The 19,904-nt window shown below is 34.7% G+C and overlaps 2 protein-coding genes, 1 long non-coding RNA gene and 1 gene segment (V, D, J or C); all 4 read right to left on the reverse strand.

The window, feature by feature from the left end:
- The window catches only part of LOC137168337 (uncharacterized), an 85,189-nt gene that overhangs the window by 64,255 nt on the left and 1,030 nt on the right, over nucleotides 1-19,904 (reverse strand). The window lies entirely within an intron of this gene.
- Nucleotides 3,687-19,205, reverse strand: LOC137201486 (immunoglobulin heavy variable 3-11-like). The segment is given in 3 exon segments: nucleotides 3,687-4,062; nucleotides 5,410-5,565; nucleotides 19,134-19,205. Coding segments are annotated over 3 exon segments (450 nt in total).
- Nucleotides 8,844-19,060, reverse strand: LOC137168234 (uncharacterized; the record flags this gene model as incomplete). The annotated part of the gene is made up of 5 exons (XM_067570758.1): nucleotides 8,844-9,193; nucleotides 10,647-10,763; nucleotides 12,195-12,359; nucleotides 14,932-15,077; nucleotides 18,732-19,060. Coding segments are annotated over 5 exons (1,107 nt in total), but the record flags the coding sequence as incomplete, so codon positions are not given.
- Nucleotides 16,466-17,831, reverse strand: LOC137201487 (uncharacterized). Its single transcript, XR_010932184.1, has 3 exons — nucleotides 17,721-17,831; nucleotides 16,988-17,052; nucleotides 16,466-16,742 (listed from the first exon to the last, which is right to left on the reverse strand). It is a non-coding gene; the product is annotated as an uncharacterized lncRNA (long non-coding RNA).

Genomic DNA, 19,904 nt, shown 5'->3' on the forward strand with positions numbered 1-19,904 from the left:
GTTATTACTGTATATCTGCAAAGTGAAAACACACCTGGAAATCATCTCTGCTTTACATGTGATATTCTAATTTCATTACATTTGTTTAATTATTTAATTATTTGTTGACTTTACTTACTTATTTCATTCAAACAGAAATACAGCAACAGCAGCAGGATCATGTAAATATCATGAAAAGTTGAGTTTGCATAAAAGACATTGAATAGTTTCAGTGTTTTCAGATGTTTGAAGAAACAGACACACAGAGAAACTTGGACTTTATAGATTACTGCTGTCTTCTCTCAGCAATGGTTTCAATGAAGCTACAGTATGTGATGGAAGAGTCAGATTTTTCATTTATATTAACATTATATTTTTGTAATGAAATCTTACTTTTAAAGATCAGTCATACATCAGTGGTACTCAGATGACTGTGTTGTGTAATTGTGAATTAGTTGACCTGAGGACATTAATAATGTGAGACTGTGCAGAGTCTATCAGTGAGGATGAGAGAAGGAGGACATAGTTTTTGTTCATCCAGCTTTAATAAAAATACACAACAGCTCCTTTAGGCTTTCTGTTGTTCATCTTGAGATTTACTTCCTGTCTGTTGAGATGATGAATTGACACTGACAGACTGAGCTGCAGTCACTGCTGATGGTAAATATCATATAGATTCAAACTGTGTTATTCAAAATTATCTGAATCAAACTCACACATGACTTTTGTTTCAAGCACATTTTGACACCATGTAAATGACAAGCAGGAGAATTAGGCTTTAGTTCAGTGCAGGATTCAAGTGTCAGTCAGTTAAGATCGATGAGAAAAGCAGATCTGAGTGTTTCCTTATTGTAAAAGAGGAGAGAGAAACTTGACACTGACCTCTAGTGATTCTGTAAAGAAAACTACAACTTTTTTTTACTCCTTCATATTATGATTCCACATGATTTATAGACATTATGTTGTCTTAATTTACAGAAGGTTTACATGTTTTATTTAAAAAAAAAAAAAAAAAAACATCTGTATTATTATTTGTAGTAGTTTGTGTAGGAGTATTAATACTTTATTAATGAATTACCTCATTATTGGGGGCACCACCTCCTTTTTGGTTAGGATTTGTTAGTGCCAGGAGGAAGCACCAACCCTGGTTCAGTTTAATCAATGAATCAGTCTCATAATCGTAAGTTCTTGTCCCAAACAGTGACCTCTGTTTACTGCAGTTCAAAGAAACAAGCAAACACTTTTAGGATAAATGAAGACATTTATTAATAGCTAAACGTCTTGAGGATACATGATAAAGCATAGATAATATAATATATACAGATAATATACAGAAAATAATAAATAAAAAAGGAAAGTAAAATAAATAAATAAATAAGGCCTAAGAATGATAAAAATTAATAAAGAAAATTATTCAGCAAGAGTGGCTCGAAGTGCGTGACTCGAGGCTTAACGTGTTGTACCAGGGAATGCTAAGGGAAAAGCTAATTCAACTTCTCTAAATACGGCCTGCGTCTCCTGAAGTAAAGGAATTTGGTGATTCATGATATTTCTGATTAATAACGGTCCTATCAGCTTGTATCATATTTATAAAACCATTCAAAAACAGTTGAGCAATTTACATGATTCATGATAAGTCAGTTCTTCTAATAACAAACATTAACCTTCATATTAACACTTCACGATGTCTAAGCATACAACCTTCATTAGTTCAACTTTCTCGGACTATTTACACATCTTAAACCATCTACTGAAATAAAGTTTAATCCTATAGTGAAAGGAAATAAAGTTAGGCCACACTAATGCGATTAGATTACTTTCAGAAACATATTTAAATATAATTTCACATAACTTACTTTATAATATAAAAGCATTCAACGTAACTATTGTTTAACAATAAAAGAAGCTTTAAACTCCAATCCTTCAAATATTATCTTTACATTCCTATTATTTTAGAAACTTCATTCTTTCAACCAAACTACTTGTCTAATTTAACTACTAAAATATGATTGTTTATGAAGTTAATGGATCACAAGTTAAACACTTCAAATACAAATACATGGTTATTGCACATTCATTAACTCTTCACATAAGGGAATTTAACTCTTGTCAATAGAGGAGCAGTATTGTTACCTGTTAGTATAAAAGGATAATACAATCTAAGTCTTCTATCTCTTTAGTAGATAGTCATACACCTATGAAAGTTATACTGTTTTTCTTGTATTTACATGACAAATAACATGATATAAGTTACATGATGATTAGACATTTAATTTACATGAATTTCAGGTTTGTCTCAGATTTGAAAGGGGCTTCACAAAGTCCTCAGGAATGTGGGTTAGTTTATGGCTGTCTTCCATCTATAAGGTGGGAGTTGTTTTCCTCTGGTCCGAGTGGCCTTTAGGGTCATTTCATGATGTTAGTTTGTGTAGTAATTCAACTTATCAAAATGGTTTATTAGGAGGTCTTTCTGAGTCTGTTGAACATCACTGATTGAACCCCCACTTGGAGGGATGCAGAGGTCAGTTCTGCAGGCCGAGGGTCTGCTCTTACAAACTTCCAGGGAGTCTGTCTCTTATTTTCCTTAAGAATCAAAGATTAGTTAACAGAATTAAAGAACAAGCCATACAAGTACATTTGTATTTTCTTTATTTCATCTTAATCTTAACAGCAATCTTAACAATCACAGGGAAAATGCAAGTAAAATGAATGTAAAAGAAGTAGGATATGTTGTAAAAATGTTGATGAGCAATATCTTTTGAACGGACTCCAGCGATGTCATTGTTTCCTCCTGATATTCAACTGTGAACTATAGCAAGATGTGAAGAGGACAGCCAGGGTGGTAATGAAGTCAGGTCTCCATCAGCAGCATCCATTTAGTCATACACAGGATCTCAGGTTCAGGTTCTCCTGATGAGTAATAATCAAACACTGAATTAAAAACAATTCTATTACCTTAAAGTACTGTTTTCTCTGTGAAAACTAAACTTACACAACAGAGACAATATCGTTTTTGAGTTAGTACATGAAAACAGATCTAAACAGATGACTGCTGAGATGCTTGTGGTTAAGCCAAAATAAATATAAAATATAAATATAAAATATCTAAAAACAGGCACACAGTATGACAAGCACAACTGCCACAAGAGCTGACTTAGCTTTGTCAATGGATTTACAAAAATACACAACATCTTCTTCAGGCTTCCTGCTGTTCATCTTGAGATTTACTTCAATAATAACAGTGAAAAAGTGACATTTATATATTTGATTTGTTAATAAGTAAATGCATCTGGCACAGCCTTTTTCCCTAAAACATATTGTTAAGGGTGTAAAATGCCTCAGTTTCAGGATTGTATGTGGTTTTGATTATGTATTGGACAATCAAAATTTATGTTTCTGAAACAAACAAATCAGTGCTTTTGATTTTTTTAAAAAGAATACCAAAATGTACATTTTTGAATCACTGTATTTACAGAGCAAAATTTAGGTTTCAAATGTAATATAATGAATTCAATCATCAGCATTGTATGAAACCAAAAATAGTCTTTTTACATCATCTGTAAACCTTGCAAATACACAAAAATATATCTTCATCAAATAAAAACATTTTTCTATTTTAGTAATATATATTTATGCAGGTTACAAATCAGACTTAAATATTCAGCCAATCACTACTTTTCCATCACTGACAGTTCATCACAATCAGTATTGCAAAAAAGTGATAATAAAGGAATGAATGTTATTGAATGTTATCAGTGGTGGTTCTAGTGGTTATGAATGAAAACAAAAAACAAAACAAAACATTAAAATCAGCAATTCAGGACAATTATTATTATTGCTATTTAGACCATTGAATGTTCCAAGTCTTTGAGGTAAATAGAGGAAGTAGTTTTTGTATGAGTCTCCTATTACTGTCTCTCACTGTGTCTCTGGCGCAGTAATACACTGCTGTGTCCTCAGTCTTCAGACTGTTCATCTGTAGATAGAGCTTACTGCTTGAGTCATCTCTGGAGATGGTGAATCTACCCTGGACTGACTGGGAATAAGAGATAGCAGCACTGCCCGTGTGTATAAAAGCAATCCACTCCAGTCCTTTTCCAGGAGCCTGTCTGACCCAGTTCATATGGTAGCTGCTGAATGTGAATCCAGAGGTTGTACAGGTCAATCTGTGGGATTCTCCAGGTTTTTTAACCATTGGTTCAGATTCTGTCAGAGTCTGACCATCAACACCTGTCAGGAGAAAAAAGAAAACATAACGTGAATGAAATCTGAAATGAATTATATGTCAGGTCGAGATCAGTGAAAATCTTCACCTGCCCAGCAGATAGTTAGAAGCAGCAGTCCTGTCCTATAGTCCATCATGTTAAACTGTGTCCACTGTTCTCTGTCATCCTCTCTGCAGTCAGATAAGTAGAGATGGAAGACTTCTGAGTTTTGCATTGACTCCTCCTCACAGGGAGAAGTGAACTGGATTGGACTGGATTACTTAGTTCTTCTATTTATCACTTTGAGGTGAGGAGTTCAGTCTGAAGTTTCCAGACTGAATTTGTACTTAAGCATGATATATGGTTAATTTAGTGAACTTATAATGGTGCTATGATTTTATTTAAAATGACATTTTAAATAATCTACCATTTATTCATGTATTATTGTAGATAAACTGATTATATTCTAATATTGCATTTTTCAAGGATGAGATTTTACAATAGTTGAATTTGTCTAATAATAGATGAAAACTTATTATCATCCACAAAAACATGAATAAATAGAATTAATTGAAAGTTATGAATAGTCTGACATCTTAAAAAAGAATATGTATGTATACTTTTAATAAAACATGTATTACTGTATATGTAAATTCACCATTTGCCAACAGAAAGTGATGTGACAAAAAAATATGTAACAGTATGAGATTTTTGCAGCTGTGCGGAGGTTTGGAGTTTTACATAAAATACTGTCTTGTTGTATCAGTGTTGCACATGTTTGAAGCCACAGACATTCAGAGCCTCTAGAGAGCTGCTCAGGTACTAAAATTCAAGTAAAAAAAAAAAATGCTTTAGGTAAGAAGAAAATTAAAATCATTCTGAAAAACTGTTGTTAGGATTCTTTGTTTCAAAACTCAATTAGCATATTATTGGTTCCAAGAAGGTGTTTGGGTGTGGAGGAATTACATCATTTTCCTGAACTAACTGAACTGACAACATTAATCATGTGAGTACAAGGGGGTCTGATGAGTACTGTAGGATTTGGTACAGCTGCTCAACCAACTCAGTCACTGTGAGTCTCGAGCACAATAATAAACAGCAGAATCTTCAGTCTTCAGACTGTTCATCTGCAGATACAGCTGCTCTCTGCTGTTGTCTCTGGAGATGGTGAACCGGCCTTGAACTGACTGAGAGTAGTAGATCTCAGCACTGTCATATCTGATAGTTGCAACCCACTCCAGTCCTTTTCCAGGAGCCTGTCTGACCCAGGACATCCAGTAGCTACTGAATGTGAATCCAGATGTTGTGCAGGTCAGTTTGTGGGATTCTCCAGGCTTTTTAACTGCTGGTTCAGATTCTGTCAGAGTCTGACCATCAACACCTGCCAAGACAGAAAAAGGAAAATAATCAGTTTCTTTAAGCTGGTAACTTTTTAACAACAACTTCAACTCAAGATCTGTGAAGATCTTCACCTGCCCAGCAGATAGTTAAAAGCAGCAGTCCTGTCCTATAGTCCATCATGTTAAACTGTGTGTCCACTGTTCTCTGTCATCCTCTCTGCAGTCAGATAAGTAGAGGTGGAAAACATCAAGGTTTTGCATTGACTCCTCCTCACAGGGAGGACAGAACCGGATTGAACTTATAAAGCTTATAGTTACCTTTTAATAGAAAAAGTACCTCCTGAACTAATGTTGCTTTGTTTTGTTTTTCTCACAAAGTGCTCATAACATTCAGGATGTCAGGGGGAAAGAAAACCCCAGTAAGAATATAAGTGAAGCAAACTGATGAGAATATGTGAAAAATATGTAACTCCTCAGTATATGGATGTCAAAAATACTCATCTTCTTTAGTCAATAAAAATAAAATGTCCAATGTGAAATACAAACTCTGTTTCTTGTGTCAAACAAATACCAGTGAAAACAACAGTAACCAGTTTGTCTCTCTCTCTGCAGTCGGATCAGTAAAGGTGGAAGACAACCAAGTTTTGAAGTGACTCGTCCTCACAGACAAAACAATGATGGAAGAATTGCAACACCAGCTAAATGAATTTTGATTTAGTAATCTAAATTTGAAAATTGTACTTAATCAGAATTCTCTTCAAAAGTTGAATTTTGTGTTGCAAGTTTGAGTTACAACCAACTTGTGTTGTTGGATATCAGAGTTTCCCCCAACAAACACATATTTTTAACACACTTGCAACTGAATTATCATGACACAAAATAACTTCACTAAAACATGAGATGACATTATGTTTTGTTTTTACCAAACTTAATCTCATCCACCAGGAGATAATTTGGGGAAATGCATGTGGTAATGTTATGTCTTGCATGTCTTTTTCAAAAATATAAAAGTTTAGACAAAAATAACATATTATTATTGAATTTTTCGCCATAGGAATACACACTGTGATATAATAGTAATTAAAACATCAAAGTATCTACAGCACCATGAAATCAATTCCTATTAAAAATAAATGAACAACATATTTTATGCTTTCATACTATAGGTTTTTACATTACATACATTATGGTTTCTTTCTGTTTATTCTTTCCTTTTCATGACAGTGAACTGGTGTTGAAATCATTAGTGGTCTGAGGGCTCCTCCTCTGGTGGCTTCATGTTACAAGTGTTCAGGCTCTGAGGGGTTTTTGTTCAGGTCTGCTGATGGTTTGTGTTATTGTAGGTCTCTGGTACAGTAATACACAGCAGTGTCTTCAGGCTGCACATTCTGTCCATTTAGAGTCACTGTTTTGCTGGAAGAGTCTATGTCGATACTGAACTTGTTCTTTAGTGAATCTTTATAGTATGAGGTTTGTCCAACACGCTCCATTCCAATCCACTCCAGTTCTTTCCCTGCAGGCTGTCTGATCCAAGCTGTCCAATAGCTGCTAAGAGAATAAGAGACCTGACAGGTGATGGTCAGACGTTGACCTGGCTGCACAGTCACTGAGGCTGGCTGTGTCAACTGTTGACACTTCACACCTGTTAAAAGAAGAAAATTTTGTGTGACAAATTATCAAGTTACACTGCAAAAGAAGAACTGCTGACTATGACAAATCCAGAGAGACTCACAGGATCCAGCAGAGCTACAGAGAACATGGTTTATGGTGAAACTGATGTGCTGTGATCTCCACTGACAGTCTGATGTGAAGTTTTTATATCTGAGAACCAAGGAGGATCACTGAGTTTGCATAAAATCAAACACATGAAGCATTAATGTTGGTCTAACTGGAAACTAATAGAAGAGTCTGATGACTGTTATTACTGTATATCTGCAAAATGAAAACACACCTGGAAATCACCTCTGCTTTACATACCAGATTTTTATTTCATTACTCACTTAAATGTAACATTTTGAGAATGTCGCTGACTTCAATGAAACAATTGTTACTATTTAAAATAATGCATCTCTGCTTTTATTGTAAACTATTATGTATTGTTGTGACCACATAATAATATTAATAACATTAAGGTCTGTTGTTTGGGAAATTTTCATCACGGATAATTGATTAAATATTCATTAAAATTAACACCGCAAAAAGTGATAATGAGCCCCATGGACACAGGAGTAACCACTGTTAGCGTTCTCTAAGCCATGTTTACAGTGTGATTAGTTTGTTTTCATTTTAAATATGACGTGAACTGGTTTCCTGAGAGATTTGATTCACTGTCAGTTTCTCCTGCATCAGTCTCATAATTAACTTTATAAGTATGAACACAGCATAATACTAAATAAAATGTCGTTTATACAATTTATTAACCAGCAACTGGTGATTTAAGACACCTGCATGACAAAAAGGATGAGCTGAATACATTTTGAGTATTTAAAATATCAAGCTCAAACCTTTGACATCCATCAGAATCCTGCTGTTTTGGAGGAAAACATTATTTTTTAAGTTTTCGTGGAGATAATCAGCTTTTTAAAACTGTTAAACTCTTATCAACAAGAGCAGGACATTCAGAGATGATGATGATGATGATGATGATGATGAGGAACACTGTGTTATTAAATGTGCTGGAGGTTGTCATGTATGAGTGACTGGACAAAGAACAGCTGAAGGCATGGAAATAGTAGGAAAAAGAGACCCTGCTGCCTTTGGTTTCTAGACTTTTTCCCTTAAAACATATTTTTAAACAGCAAAATGTCTCAGTTTCAGGATTATGTGTGGATTTGGTTATTTATGGCTGATTACTTTTTCTCATATTTTTGTTTCACAACCTATAAATCACATGGAAGCGACACAAATTACCAAAATGTAAACTTTTGAATTACATGCGTGATCTTCATCTTCATGTGAAGATTAACACAGAATATTTCATTATCAGCATTATATGTAGAAGGAAATAATCTTTTTTAATATAATAATAATATAAAAAATAAAGAAAGAAAAAATAAAGAAAGAAATAAAGAAAAAATACATTTCAATACATTTTAATCTTATATTAATTTTATTCATGTAGGTTAACAACCAAATTCAGCATTCAGTCAAAGATGATAAAGTACAACTTAAATATTCAATCACGACTCAGAATCACTGACAAGAAAGATAATGTTGATTACAATTAATACTACAAGAAAACTACTACTAAAGAAATTAATGTCCTTGTTGTTTGTAAAGAGAGGAAGTAGTTTTTGTATGACTCTCCTATCACTGTCTCTCACTGCGTGTCTCTGGCACAGTAATACACTGCTGTGTCCTCAGACTTCAGACTGTTCATCTGTAGATAGAGCTTACTGCTGGCGTCATCTCTGGAGATGGTGAATCTGCCCTGGACTGACTGGGAGTAAGAGATAGAAGAACTAGGTGTGTATATAAAAGCAATCCACTCTGGTCCTTTTCCAGGAGCCTGTCTGACCCAGTTCATATGGTAGCTGCTAAATGTGAATCCAGAGGCTGTACAGGTCAATCTGTGGGATTCTCCAGGATTTTTAACCACTGATTCAGATTCTGTCAGAGTCTGACCATCAACACCTGTCAAGAGAAAAAAAAAACATAAAAAGAAATAAGCTGGTGACACAAAAAACTCTGTTAGATTAAAATCTGTAAATATTTTCACCTGCCCAGCAGATAGTTAAAAGCAGCAGTCCTGTCCTATAGTCCATCATGTTAAACTGTGTGTCCACTGTTCTCTGTCATCCTCTCTGCAGTCAGATAAGTAGAGGTGGAAGACTTCTGAGTTTTGCATTGACTCCTCCTTGCAGGGAGGAAACAACTGGATTGGATTTGTCCATCATTTAGACCTGTTGTTTGTTGAACTCAGACTATTACAATGTATAGTCAGAGTTGTGACTCTTGCCAAATTAATTAATACTTTTATGCAATGTGAATTTAAAATTTGTCCTGAATTTGATTCAGAAGTTACATTTTTTGCTCTGAATTGTTGTTGTCTGGAAATAGATTTTTGTTGCATCATCAAGGTTTTGCATTGACTCCTCCTCACAGGAAGGAGAAAGCATGGTTGGATTTGGCCGTCAAAGACCTTGCTTGTTGAACACACACAATTTTAATTTTCTGTACAGTGAGAGTTGTAACTAGAAACTAATTTTATTCATGCAGTATGGAAATGAAATTTGTCCTGAATTTGAATTGTCTTCAGAAGTTACATTTTCTGCTCTGAATTTTGATTTTGTTAGATTTTGTTCTTATAAATATTAGATATTAGAAAAATCCCCAAACAGTACAAGCTACAAGCAGAAACATAACACACAACTAAAAACTCTACCACATATATTAAAAAGGTTTTGCTGCCAAATTGTTGAGATTCCCCCAAAACAAATTCATATGATTTCTTATCATTGTAACACAAAATCTCAAATAACTTAAGTAGACATTATATGTTGTTTACCTCAAACTAAACCTATAATGTGATTTTCATACTACAAGAACTGAAGCCAATGGCTGTTTGGACATCTAAAAAACTGATGATGCAATCTCTAGAATAATAATAATAATTATTACTTATTTATGTAGAGAAGCACTATTCAATTATTCATATGTTGCATTGGACAAAAGTATCTGCAAAATAAAAGTTTTTTTTTTAAATGTTACAAAGTGACTTATTGTAAAACAAGGATAATAATAATGTAAGATTAAAAAAATAAAAAAATCTAAATTATAATAGATGGAGTGAAATGATGAAAAAATGGATTGTATATTAATTGTGAAGCTGAATTTGCAGATAAATCCCCCTTTGAAAAATATGTTAGTGGTTGAGTCACATGGTTTCTGGGTATTTGTGCAGGTCTGTTGGTGGTTTGTATCACTGTGGTGTAGCGGACACAGTAATACACAGCTGTGTCCTCAGGCTGCAGATTCTGTCCTTTTATTGTCACTGTTCCAGCAGAAGTGTCTCTGCTGTAGCTGAACTTGTTCTTCAGAGCATTATTTTGTACCAAGCTGCCTCCTCCCCACATGTGGAAAATCCAGTCCATTGGTTTTCCCTCAGGCTGTCTGATCCAACCTGTTGCATAGCTGCTATCAGTCAGAGAATAACCAGAGACCTGACAGATGATGGTCAAAGACTGTCCAGGCTGCACAACCATTGAATCTGGCTGGATGAGATCAATACTGTACACACCTGTGGAAAGAGAAATCAACATTATCTCCATCATTCATCTGACTATTCAGTGTTTCTAATGTGTTCATTAGTGTGAATCCACTGAAAGCTCCTCACAGGATCCAGCTGCCAGCAGCAGCATCAGAGCTGCAGAGAACATGGTTGATGTTGAAGCTGAACTGATGTGAGCTCTTCTGTCCTCTCACTGACACACACACACACACTTCACTTCCTTATGAATCACATGTATTTGCATATTGTTGAATAAACAATTATCTATTTCTTCTTGTTACTTATATTTATCAGTTTGAGGTGAAAAGTTCAGTCTTTCTCCTCAAGTTCCCAGACTGAATATGTACTTAAGCATGATATATGATTAATTGAGTAAACTTATAATGGTGCTGCTATGATTTTATTTAAAATGACATTTGAAATAATTTACCATCTATTCATGTATCAATGTAGAAAAACTGATTTCAGTCTAATATTAAAGCTGTAAAGCTCTTGCATTCTTACGAGTAAAAGGAGAAAATGTTACATTTCTTATCCTGTTCAGTCTTTCTTATCAAGTTTCCAGACTGAATATGTACTTAAACATGACATATGGTTAATTTAGTGAATTTATAATGGTGCTATGATTTAAAAAAAATTAAATTAAATAATCTACAATTTATTCATGTATTATTGTAGATAAACTGATTGTATTCTAATATTGCATTTTTCAAGAATGAGATTTTACAATAGTTGAATTTGTCTAATAATGGATGAAAACTTATTATCATCCACAAAAACATGAATAAATAGAATTAATTGAAAGTTACGAAGAGTCTGACATCTTAAAAAAGAATATGTATGTGTACTTTTAATAAAACATTTATAACTGTATATGTAAATTCATCATTTGCCAACAGAAAGTGAAGTGATAACAAAGTCATGTAACATGAGTTTTCTGCAGCTGTGTGGAGGTTTGGAGTTTTACATAAAATACTTTTTTGTTGTATCTGTGTTGCACATGTTTGAAGCCACAGACATTCAGAGCTGCTCAGATACAGAAATTCAAGTTAAAAAAAAAAAATAAAAAAATGTTGCTTTAGGTAAGAAGAGAATTAAATTCTTTCTGAAGAACTGTTGTTAGGATTCTTTGTTTAAAAACCCAATTAGCATATTGTCGGTTCAAAGAAGGTGTTTGGGTGTGAAGGAATTACATCATTTTCTTGAACTAACTGAACTGATGACATTATTCATGTGAGTTAAAGGGGGTCTGATGAGTACTGTAGGATTTTGTACAGCTGCTCAATCAACTCAGTCACTGTGAGTCTCGAGCACAATAATAAAGAGCAGAATCTTCAGTCTTCAGACTGTTCATCTGCAGATACAGCTGCTCTCTGCTGTTGTCTCTGGAGATGGTGAACCGGCCTTGAACTGACTGAGAGTAGTATTTGGTGCTGCCACCAGTATCAGTAGCAATCCACTCCAGTCCTTTTCCAGGAGCCTGTCTGATCCAGGCCATGTAGTAGCTACTGAAAGACAATCCAGATGTTGTACAGGTCAGTTTGTGGGATTCTCCAGGCTTTTTAACTGCTGGTTCAGATTCTGTCAGAGTCTGACCATCAACACCTGTTAAGACAAAAAGAAAATTGTTAATTAAGTTTTTAATTTTTTGAAGACAGCTTCAATTTAAGATCTGTAAATATTTTCACCTGCCCAGCAGATAGTTAAAAGCAGCAGTCCTGTCCTATAGTCCATCATGTTAAACTGTGTGTCCACTGTTCTCTGTCATCCTCTCTGCAGTCAGATAAGTAGAGGTGGAAGACATCAAGGTTTTGCATTGACTCCTCCTCACAGCAAGGAGAGAGGATTAAAATACTGAAAATTTGCAATAATAATTTCAATATAAAGTTCATACTTATTATCATTAAGTTTTAATAGAAAAAGTACCTCCTGAACTAATTTTGCTTTGTTTTGTTTTTCTCACAAAGTGCTCATAACATTCAGGATGTCAGGGGGAAAGAAAACCCCAGTAGGAATATAAGTGAAGCAAACTGATGAGAAGATGTGAAAAATATGTAAAAAGAAACGGGTAAATATGTAAAAAAAAAAAAAAAAAAAAAAAAAGTCAATATTAATCTACAATACACATAGGACTAAGACATAAAACGTGTTTTAATTTATAAACATCCAGACCAAGAAAATGATAGTTGTCAGTTATTAATGACATTATTTTATTTTAATACCACAGCATATTTAACTTATTTACAGTTTGCTAATATTTTGATCTACTGAGGTCACCTGTAATGTTTGCATCTATACTGGTGACAGATTGTGCCAAAGACTGTGAAAGTGTTTTGTAAAGCTCTTGTATTCTCACGAGTAAAAGGAGAAAATGTTACATTTCTTGTTCTGTTCAGTCCTTCCTCTCATTGTTATTCCAGACTGACAAAAGTAATTTATGTGGAGCCACAAACTAAAAATAAAAATAAAATTGACGTAAAGAAACTTTTATGTTTCATTTCTTCTTAGATGAAGAGCTTTTAAAGTGTAGTTTACCACTGAAATAATGCTGCAACAAATTCACCACTTGAAATATAAATATTGTGAGTCAGGAAGAGAGAACACTTTTTGGTAAATGCCTCCACTGTATTATTTTATATTATTATAATTATATATTATAATAAATCATGTTATATTTTTTTTTTACTTTTTATGGTTAAATATGATCAAATACTGTTTCCTGTTATTGTAACAGTGAACTGGTATTGAAATCATTAGTGGTCTGAGGGCTCCTCCTCTGGTGGCTTCATGTTACAAGTGTTCAGGCACTGAGGGGTTTTTGTTCAGGTCTGCTGATGGTTTGTGTTATTGTGGGTATCTGGCACAGTAATACACAGCAGTGTCTTCAGGCTTTACATACAATATTTTTATTTCATTACTCACTTAAATGTAACATTTTGAAAATGTCGCTGACTTCAATGAAACAACTGTTACTATTTAAAATAATGCATCTCCGCTTTTACTGTAAACTATTATGTATTGTTGTGACCACATAATAATATTAATAACATTAAGGACTGTTGTTTGGGAAATTTTCATCATGGATAATGGAACACATATTCATTAAAATTAACGCCGCAAAAAGTGATGATGAGCACCATGGACACAGGAGTAACCACCAACACTGTTAGCGTTCTCTAAGCCATGTTTACAGTGTGATTAGTTTGTTTTCAAATTAAATATGATGTGAACTGGTTTCCTGAGAGAATTGATTCACTGTCAGCTTCTCCTACATCAGTCTCATAATTAACTTCAAAAGTATGAGCACAGCATAATACTAAATAAAATGTCCTTCATACAATTTATTAATCATCAACTGGTGATTTAAGACACCTGCATGACAAAAAGGATGAGCTGAATACATTTTGATGTCCTTTGATATCCATCAGAATCCTGCTGTTTTTGAGGAAAACGTTATTTTTAAATTTTCTTTGAGATAATCAGCTTTTTAAAACTGTTAAATGTATGATCTGCATTCGTGTATTGTGGTTATTTAATAAAACAATATTTCAAAACAAACACCCAAACAGGTAAATATTCACTGTGGGAGGTTTACTATTACTGTTAACACAACACTTGTCAATGAGAGCTGAAAGATTTAAATGATGAAGTTATGGAAAAGACACGACTTTTGGGGGTTTCACTGCTTCCTTTTAAAAGCAAGGTGCATGTTGAAATGTTGCTGTTATTCGTTCCTCAATATTCTACATATAGACATTATGAGTCAGAGAAATAAGACACTATTTGGGAAAAGCATCAACTTGTGAAATTGTAGCTCACACCAGTCTCTTTGAATATATGATGGTTTAAAGTTTAATAATCTCTATTATTGTAATCCATTTGTCCCATCATGTCATATATCAGTTATTATAATGTTCTAGTATGTATATTATTGCATTATGCAATCAAATGCTTTTATTATATTTTTTTCGACATTTTCAGTACTAATGTACAGTAAACAGTATTCATAGACTGTTTGACTTAGACTTGAAATCATTAGTGGTCTGAGGGCTCCTCCTCTGGTGGCTTCATGTTACAAGTGTTCAGGCTCTGAGGGGTTTTTGTTCAGGTCTGCTGATGGTTTGTGTTATTGTGGGTCTCTGGCACAGTAATACACAGCAGTGTCTTCAGGCTGCACATTCTGTCCGTTTAGAGTCACTGTGTTGCTGGAAGAGTCTAAGTCGATACTGAACTTGTTCTTTAGTGAATCTTTGTAGTGAGAGCCTCCAGTATATCTCATTCCAATCCACTCCAGTCCTTTCCCTGCAGGCTGTCTGATCCAAGCTGTGTAATAGCCGAGAGAATAAGAGACCTGACAGGTGATGGTCAGACGTTGACCTGGTTGCTCACTGAGGCTGGCTGTGTCAACTGTTCACACTTCACACCTGCGAAGACAACAAGAAAAATATTTTGTGACAAATTATCAAAAAACAGGAAGAACTGCTGACTATGAAAAAAAACAAAGAAACTCACAGGATCCAGCTGCCAACAGCAGCAGCAGAGCTACAGAGAACATGGTTTATGGTGAAACTGATGTGCTGTGATCTCCACTGACAGTCTGATGTGAAGTTTTTATAGCTGAGAAACAAGGAGGATCACTGAGTTTGCATAGAATCAAACACATGAAGCATTAATGTTGGTCTAACTGGAGACTAATAGAAGAGTCTGATGACTGTTATTACTGTATATCTGCAAAGTGAAAACACCTGGAAATCACATCTGCTTTACATATAATATTCTAATTTCATTACATTTATTTCATTATTTGTTGACTTTTCTTACTTATTTCATTCAAACAGAAATACAACAACAGCAGCAGGATCATGTAAATATCATGAAAAGTTGAGTTTGCATAAAAGAGGTTGAATAGTTTCAGTGTTTTCAAATGTTTGAAGACACAGACACACAGAGAAACTTGGACTTTATAGATTACTGCTGTCTTCTCTCAGCAATGGTTTCAATGAAGCTACAGTATGTGATGGAAGAGTCAGATTTTTCATTTATATTAACATTATATTCTTTGTAATGAAATCTTACTTTTAAAGCTCAGTCATACATCAGTGGTACTCAGATGACTGTGTGTTGTGTAATTGTGAATTAGTTGACCTGAGGACATTAATAATGTGAGACTGTGTAGAGTCTATCAGTGAGGATGAGAGAAGGAGGACATAGTTTTTGTTCATCCAGCTTTAATAAAAATACACAACAGCTCCTTTAGGCGTTCTGTTGTTCATCTTGAGATTTACTTCCTGTCTGTTGAGATGATGAATTGACACTGACAGACTGAGCTGCAGTCACTGCTGATGGTAAATATCATATAGATTCAAACTGTGTTATTCAAAATTATCTGAATCAAACTCACACATGACTTTTGTTTCAAGCACATTTTGACACCATGTAAATGACAAGCAGGAGAATCAGGCTTTAGTTCAGTGCAGGTTTCAAGTGTCAGTCAGTTAAGATTAATGAGAAAAGCAGATCTGAGTGTTTCCTTATTGTAAAAGAGGAGAGAGAAACTTGACACTGACCTCTAGTGATTTTGTGGAGAAATCTACAACTGTTTTTTACTCCTTCATATTATGATTCCACATGATTTATAGACATTATGTTGTCTTCATTTACAGAAGGTTTACAGGTCCTTTTTAAGAAAACATCTGAGTTATTATTTGTAGTAGTTTGTATTTTCTTTATTTCATCTTAATCTTAACAGCAATCTTAACAATCACAGGGAAAATGCAAGTAAAATGAATGTAAAAGAAATAGGATGTGTTGTAAAAATGTTGATGAGCAATATCTTTTGAACAGACTCCAGCGATGTCATTGTTTCCTCCTGATATTCAACTGTGAACTATAGCAAGATGTGAAGAGGACAGCCAGGGTGGTGGTGAAGTCAGGTCTCCATCAGCAGCATCCATTTAGTCGTACACAGGATCTCAGGTTCAGGTTCTCCTGATGAGTAATAAAACACTGAATTAACAACAATTCTATTACCTTAAAGTACTGTTTTCTCTGTGAAAACTGAACTTACACAACAGAGACAATATCATTTTTGAGTTAGTACATGAGAACAGATCTAATCAGATGACTGCTGAGATGCTTGTAGTTAAGCCAAAATAAATATAAAATATAAATATAAAATATCTAAAAACAGGCACATAGTATGACAAGCTCAACTGCCACAAGAGCTGACTAACCTTACACAGTGAGACCTGAGATGATGGAGAGACTGGACTCTGACATCAGCAGGAGTTGTCATCAGCTGTGAGGAGTAGAAATATGATGAAGAAAGACATCAGGATCTAGAGCCGTGCATGACTTTGGAAAAAATTGCTTTTACTGAGAGTGATTACTTTTTAATTAATAATCCTATACACGCAGGCGCGCGCGCGCACACACACACACACACACACACACACACACACACACAAATACATATACATATACATCTTAGAACACAGTAATTTCACACAGTTTGGTAGTAGATGATAGACTATCAGAGCATTTTGCCATCTTTATCAGACCTAACGTTAACTATTAAGTTACAGGGATGAAAAAAACGGTGATGTTTTCACTGTGAAAACGTCACCGTTTTTTTTTAACAGTGTTGAGTTAGCCAGGGGGTGACACAGGCTAAACACACATAACAGTGCTCTCACATGTCCCAGAATTTATAAAGCTAACATCTGTAACGTTAAGGCGTGTTGACAAGTTTCGTAACATGAAGCTTTTTCAGTTTAACACAATGCAGTCAGGTTGGATTTCTATGGATTTCTGTTAGCTAACAGACCACTAGCTAACATAAGAATGTTAGCACAGCACACTTCTGAGCGGCCAGAAATCGATGTGAATAAATTAAGTACAAAAACTAGCTTGGTGTAATGTCTGGTGTTAGTCAGGACCGAGTGTTTTAATGTTGAAGACACTTACTGATCAGCTGCTGATGTCAGTGACTCCTGCTGCTGCTGCTCCGGACTGACGGCTAACGTTACTCCTCACCACGCTGCAAGAAGTGCACTGTCCACACATTAAACAATATAAAAGTGTATGCACCCTTTCTCTGCTTAAAAGAACACTAGTTAGTCCTTGGCTCTAGTAATGCTATGGTTTCAATATAGATAAATAAGTATAGTTCTGCCTTATTGTTATATTTAGTAGTATAAAGTATGGTTACACAGAAGAGAGAAATAGATGCTTTAACTTCCCTCCCAGTAATAAGCAGAGACGGTGGAAGCTTTATTTAAATTTCTACTTTTGGTTATTTATTCATTTTATTTAGATAATGTGTCCATTAATTTGATTTGATTCTTTCCCCTGATTTTTTTTTTCTCTCTGGGGGAAAGTGTGCAGTCAATACTTAAAGCAGCTATTATTGACTTCACTTATAGAGACTTATCAGTGACTCTGCAACAGCCCATAGACTTTATTTATATGTTGAGTTTCAGCTCATTGTTTATCTGTCGCAACTTTACTGTTTTGGTTCACTCTGACCATTCTCATAGCGTCAATTTCATCCAAAGCAGGCATCTGTTTTCAGCTTTAGCGACTAGCTGCTGAACATACTCAAGCATTTAGTAGGTAAAAAGCCACACACAACTACAAATGAATGATAATGTTGCTCCATAACTGCTGGATGTGTAAATAATCAACTGTAATTTCAACATATAAAAATAAGAGGTGATGATATGTCAGTGATGTGTTTAGATATTGCAGCTTTAAGAGCCACAGAAACAATAAACTAATAATTCTATTCGGTTTTCACTGTGTGTGCATGTGTGTGTATGGCCCAGTATTTATTCTTTACATACTGTATTGTATTAATGTACTTAATTATTTCCATACAGCTGAATACACAAAACAAGTGAGATAGTTGTGGTTTATCAGCCCAGTAAGGATGAGTACTGTAGGATTTTGTACAGCTGCTCAACCAACTCCAGTCACTGTGAGTCTCGAGCACAATAATAAACAGCAGAATCTTCAGTCTTCAGACTGTTCATCTGCAGATACAGCTGCTCTCTGCTGTTGTCTCTGGAGATGGTGAATCGGCCTTGAACTGACTGAGAGTAGTATTTGCTACTACCACCACCACTACTGATATAAGCAATCCACTCCAGTCCTTTTCCAGGAGCCTGTCTGACCCAATGCATCCAGTGGCTGCTGAATGTGAATCCAGAGGCTGTACAGGTCAGTTTGTGGGATTCTCCAGGCTTTTTAACTGCTGGTTCAGATTCTGTCAGAGTCTGACCATCAACACCTGTCAAGACAAAAAAGAAGAGTCACCTGCTTCATATGTTTGCAATAATTTGAGGACAGATTCAACTCAAGATCAGTGAAGATCTTCACCTGCCCAGCAGAGAGTTAAAAGCAGCAGTCCTGTCCTATAGTCCATCATGTTAAACTGTGTGTCCACTGTTCTCTGTCATCCTCTCTGCAGTCAGATAAGTAGAGGTGGAAGACATCAAGGTTTTGCATTGACTCCTCCTCACAGGGAGAAGTAAACTGCGGTGGATTTGTCTCTCAATATTTTTTGGTGAAATTGGAGAATGGATGCTCACTGAAGAGGAGTCACTCCTCTACAGAGCTCTTTGCTATTTGTTTTTGACTCTCTGTGTTGTTGTATTTGTAAAAAGATTGCTACAGGAACACAATGATTTTAAAAAGTGACAATAATTCTAATTCTAATGAACTAATTAACCCTATTTGTAATAAGAATGCTGGAAACGTTCATCTTCTTTCAGCCAGACAACTAACAAACTCACTGTACTGAAAATGTATATATATATAAATAATCTATTCTATCGATCTGTCACAATAGTTGTGATCATGTTGACTGTTAATCACAGGTTAGATAAGTAGATATTTCAATTATAAGAAAGGCAAAAAGGTTTTGATTTGTCAAATATTGCAATGCAACACAGATTGTTTTTTAAAATGTCCCAATTTTAGGATTGTTTGTAAATGTAATTATGTATAGCAAATATTCTTTTTGTTAGCTCATTGTTCTACAATCTCAAAATTGTGTCAAAATTGTACAAATGACTTAATTACACATTTTTGTATCACATGCATGATCTTTATGCATGTATTTATTAAATCATACAATTACAGTTTCAC

This window comes from Thunnus thynnus, chromosome 17 (genome assembly GCF_963924715.1).
Source record: "Thunnus thynnus chromosome 17, fThuThy2.1, whole genome shotgun sequence".
In the NCBI taxonomy this organism is placed as follows: domain Eukaryota; kingdom Metazoa; phylum Chordata; class Actinopteri; order Scombriformes; family Scombridae; genus Thunnus; species Thunnus thynnus.